Source organism: Stomoxys calcitrans, chromosome 4 (assembly GCF_963082655.1).
Source record: "Stomoxys calcitrans chromosome 4, idStoCalc2.1, whole genome shotgun sequence".
Lineage (NCBI taxonomy): Eukaryota > Metazoa > Arthropoda > Insecta > Diptera > Muscidae > Stomoxys > Stomoxys calcitrans.
In genome coordinates this window covers 185,044,848-185,050,030 of record NC_081555.1, presented here as the reverse complement: position 1 = coordinate 185,050,030, position 5,183 = coordinate 185,044,848, and the positions used below count along the sequence as shown (strand labels likewise).

The 5,183-nt window shown below is 41.9% G+C and overlaps 1 protein-coding gene across 1 annotated transcript; it reads right to left on the bottom strand.

The window, feature by feature from the left end:
- Positions 1–2,143: 2,143 nt before the first annotated feature.
- On the bottom strand, positions 2,144–3,837 carry LOC106082431 (actin-5, muscle-specific). The gene is made up of 3 exons (XM_013244935.2): positions 3,732–3,837; positions 2,654–3,598; positions 2,144–2,578 (listed from the first exon to the last, which is right to left on the bottom strand). Exons 2-3 carry the CDS (start codon positions 3,576–3,578, stop codon positions 2,373–2,375), a joined length of 1,131 nt encoding a protein of 376 aa, XP_013100389.1. The 5' UTR covers positions 3,579–3,598; positions 3,732–3,837; the 3' UTR covers positions 2,144–2,372.
- Positions 3,838–5,183: the final 1,346 nt, after the last annotated feature.

The following is a 5,183-nucleotide window of genomic DNA, read 5'->3' as shown; positions in this document are numbered from 1 at the left end:
CAGTGTAAGAAGATTAACGCCTTCTCTGAGGATGGGGAAATCCGAATCGTTTGGGTGCCGTGCCCATAACGGAGTAAGGAGAAATGAAAGGGCAGACGATTTGGCCTTGAAGACCAGAGGACTGCCGTCAATAAACTTGGTTAACCCGAAGCCTTTCGGGTCGACGCGGTCCGAGTTAAGAGAGTGGGCGACGAATGCGCATGCAACTTTGTGGAACAGCGAAACCGTCGGTAGGACCGTGTGTTCGAATTTTGCCAATGAGGAAGATGCCACAATATTCCACGTTAGGAGCATAAGGTCAAAGAAAAAATAGGTCCTCATCGAATTCAACCATGAGTCACCAACGAAATGAAATCTGTTAAAATAATATAATTCACATATATGCCAATGAGACCACCGTAGCGCAGAGGTTAGCATGTCCGCCTATGACGCTGAACGCCTGGGTTCGAATCCTGGCGAGACCATCAGAAAAATTTTCAGCGGTGGTTTTTCCCTCCTAATGCTGGCAACATTTGTGAGGTACTATGCCATGTAAAACTTCTCTCCAAAGAGGTGTCGCACTGCGGCACACCTTTCGCACTCGGCTATAAACAGAAGGCCGTATCATTGAGCTTAAACTTGAATCGGACTGCACTCATTGATATGTGAGAAGTTTGCCCCTGTTCCTTAGTGGAATGTTCATGTTCATGTTTGTATCCCAAAGATGTATTTACAAAAACACATACCTTAAATTTTTGTAAATTTTATGGTTTTCTGAATTCAGTGTATAATGTCCCCAAAATATCCACTTTAGAAGGATGATGGCAATAAATGAAAAATTTCAAATCGGATTTCACTGGGGGCTCTCGAACAAGGAAAATCTGAAGGTATTGCATGTATTTGTAAAATATTAGATTTTGATGTAGGCCAGTTGGTATTTTAAATGGGTTTCTCAAATACAAGATGAAATTTTGCTGTAACAATAATCACTTAACATACCTTTTGTCGTTGCATCTTAATTATACCCTCCACCTTAGCATGGTGTATACTATATTCGTCATTCTCAGAAATATTCGTCTGAGACCCCAAAAAGTATATATATTCATGATCGTCGTGACATTTTATTTCGATCTAGCCATGTCCGTCCGTCTGTCTGTCGATAGCACGCTAACTTTCGAAGGAGTATAGCTAGCTGCTTGAAATTTGGCACAAATACTTCTTGAATCTTGACTTCTTGAGCCACTAGGGGACGCAATTCTTATCCGATTTGGCTGAAATTTTGCACGAGATGTTTTGCTATGATTTTCAACAACTGTGCCAAGTATGGGTGAAATTGGTCTATAACCTCATATAGCTGCCATATAATTCGATCTGGGGTCTTGACTTCTTAAGCCATTAGAGGGCGCAAATCCTATCCAATTTCGCTGAAATTTGGCATGATGTGTTTCGTTATGAATAGCTGCCATTTAACCGATCTCAGCCTCTATAGGGCGCAATTATTATCTAATTTGGGTGAAATGTGTACAACATGACCTTCAACATACGTGTCAAATGTGGTCTGAATCGGTCTTTAGCCTAATACAGCTCCCCTCTAAAACGATCTCCCTATTTTACTTTTTGAGCCCCTAAAAGGCACAGTTCTTATTCGATTTGGCTAAAATTTTACACAATGACTTCTACTATGGTCTCCAACATTCATTCCATTATGATCCGAATCTGGCCATCACTTGATATAGCTCCAATAGCATAGCAATTATTTTCTTTAATCCTTTCCTTTACTTTGTTTGCCTAAAAAGAGACACCGGGAAAAGAACTCGACAAATGCGATCCATGGTGGAGGGTATATTAGATTCGGCCCGGCTGAATTTAGCAGACTTTTACTTGTTTTTGTTCAGCCAGTCTTTGTCGTTAATAGGAGTGTTGTTAGCTTTTTTATTTGTGATTGGAGAGTCTTCTGGCAGTTCCTTAGTGAGACGGAAATTTTTAATTGCATGAACAATTTTTGCTTCACACTTCACATGTAAAACTTTGAAAAATTCCAAAAAGATTGAATTGTCTATTGTCAAAATTTCATTTCATGCTTTTGCATTAAAATAATGCCTAGACCTTTTAAGGTCCAAAATCTTTCAAATATTTCTGATCCAATTCATACTTCACTAGCGGATTTAGTTTTTGTGTACTATTTTTTTTTAGTTATTATTATAATTATTACTTACAAAACAAAAATGAACAAAAAATATACAAAAAAGGACATTTCTAAATTCAAATGTGACTTTGAGTCGGTGACCTTGCTCGCAACGCCTTCAGCAGCTGGCAGTGCTTGCGTTGCTGGTGATAGATATGTTGTTGTTAAGCAATCATGTCTTTTACGCTTAAGTGGTTTGCTATGGAGCTTAGAAGCATTTACGATGAACAATGCCGGGGCCAGATTCGTCGTACTCCTGTTTGGAGATCCACATCTGCTGGAAGGTGGACAACGAGGCCAAGATGGAACCACCAATCCATACGGAGTACTTTCTTTCGGGGGGAGCAATGATTTTGATCTTGATGGTGGAGGGAGCCAAGGCAGTGATTTCCTTTTGCATACGATCAGCAATACCTAAGAGGGCATTAGAGTTTATTCAAGGTTCATCTAATTCGTCGGTGGCGGAGAGATAAATAGAAATCAACTTACCAGGATACATGGTGGTACCGCCGGACAATACATTGTTGGCGTACAAGTCCTTGCGGATATCGACATCGCACTTCATGATGGATTGATAGACAGTTTCGTGGATACCGCACGATTCCATGCCCAAGAAGGAAGGTTGGAAGAGAGCTTCGGGGGAGCGGAAACGTTCATTGCCAATGGTGATGACTTGGCCATCAGGCAATTCGTAGGACTTCTCCAAAGAGGTGGAAGCAGCAGCTGTGGCCATTTCTTGTTCAAAGTCCAAAGCAACATAGCACAACTTCTCCTTGATGTCGCGCACAATTTCACGTTCAGCTGTGGTGGTGAAGGAGTAGCCTCTCTCGGTCAAAATCTTCATCAAGTAGTCAGTCAAATCGCGACCAGCCAAATCCAAACGGAGGATGGCATGTGGCAAGGCATAACCTTCATAGATGGGGACAGTGTGGGAGACACCATCACCAGAGTCCAAGACGATACCGGTGGTACGACCGGAGGCGTACAGGGACAAGACGGCTTGGATGGCAACATACATGGCGGGTGAGTTGAAGGTTTCGAACATGATTTGAGTCATTTTCTCGCGATTGGCCTTGGGGTTCAATGGAGCCTCGGTCAACAGCACAGGGTGTTCTTCGGGGGCCACACGCAATTCATTGTAGAATGTATGATGCCATACTTTTTCCATGTCGTCCCAGTTCGTGATGATGCCATGCTCAATGGGATACTTCAAAGTGAGGATACCACGTTTGCTCTGGGCCTCATCACCAACATAGCAATCCTTTTGACCCATACCCACCATCACACCTTGATGGCGTGGGCGACCGACAATGGAGGGAAAGACAGCGCGGGGAGCATCATCACCAGCGAAACCAGCCTTGCACATGCCAGATCCATTGTCTACGACGAGGGCGGAGGGTTCATCGTCACACATTTTGGCACTTGTTTTTTAATCTGCAAATCACACACAAAAAACCAGAACGTCAAATTTTCAGATTACAAGGATATCCACAACAGATCGAGATGTTATCCTTCTGTAAGACTTGCAATCTTCAGATGGTTGCGATAGAAACTCTTAAACACTTACACACGGGGCACACAAAGAAGAACTGAACAACGGACTACCGGATGGTATGTTTATGCGAACGTGGCAGAGACCAGAGTGATTCTCGATTCTCTAGACCAACCTCTTTTAAACATTTAAACATCAAGAAAATTCCCTTCAAGTTCCGACAACTAGCACTCAGTCACACACGCATAGGCACGCAAGACACTCACACTTGTACACTCTCACCTACTCAAGCGCACTCTCGACCATATTTCGGACGCAAATCACTCAAACCACTCAAATCTACCAAAATAACATTTAATAACACCAACATCTAACGTCGCCCCTATAGAAGACACGATCGGAGAGATTCTTCATACGCTGTCATTTCGATTCGGAGATGCCAAAATAGCCAAAAGTAATGACAATGTGTGGCAGTGAATTGCCGTAAAGTGAGGGCGCCACGTTCAGCAGGGCTGGGGAGGGTACTCTGGGGTACTGTAGGCGCAGGACTTGTGTCGATTTTTGTGCTAAAATTATAAAAATGTAGAGGACAGAGTCTTTTGTTCTTGCTCTTCATCGACCAAGCATGGCGATGCACCACCACACAACAATTTGCTTAGCATGTAAATGCAAATGACCAAAGATGGTTTGATGTGTAGCATACACGAGTTCGGTTGTGTGTGTGTGTGTATGAGTGTTTGCTAATTTATCTGATTTGTCCGACCCTTGCTCTGAGGGGGTACATCCACCACCACCGCCACCTTCACCCCAATTAGGTGTTGTCTCCTAATGTTTGTCACTAAGCGAGAGCAACCTTACAATTTGTTGTCAATGTCTGTTGCCATACAAAATACCTTATGGTGCATGGGCAAACTTGATTTGCCATTGTTGTTAACTTCTTTTAATCTAGAAACTCTTTAGGAGATAAAGAGTTTTTAGATCTTTATCTCCTAAAGACCACACAGAAATTTTCAGCTAGATCCAAGATCTAAAAACGATTACCTGATTATAGAAACTATTTGGTGAAAATTTCTGTGTGGTCTTTATTTAGTAATTAATTATGCAGTTTGCCAAATATGTTTTTGGAACCCAACTACCAATTTAGCATAGCATTGCATTCTGCACGTCACTTTTTGCGTGCAAAAGCGCCAAAACCTATCTGCGGCCTAAACATTAGAAAGTATTCGACTCGCACTATATTCTTCGAACAAGTAAAAAGACGTTAAGTTCGGCCGGGCCGAACTTTGGATACCCACCACCTCGGGTATATATGTATACCACATTTCATCAAAATCCTGTGAAAATTGCATACCTTATGTCCCATAGCAGTTATATCGAAATATGTTCCGATTTGGACCAAATTCTAATAAGTACGAGTCATTGTTCAATTGTATATAACAAAATATTGGTCTTTTTAGTAGCTATATCTAAAAATAAACCGATCTGAATCATATACGACACGGATGTCGAAGAGCCTAACATTAGTCA

Coding starts and splice junctions, on each gene's coding strand:
- LOC106082431 (XM_013244935.2), bottom strand. CDS start 3,578: ATGTGTGACGATGAACCCTCCGCCCTCGTCGTAGACAATGGATCTGGC. Junction 2,579..2,653: donor CGGTACCACCATGTATCCTG/GTAAGTTGATTT, acceptor ATGCCCTCTTAG/GTATTGCTGATCGTATGCAA.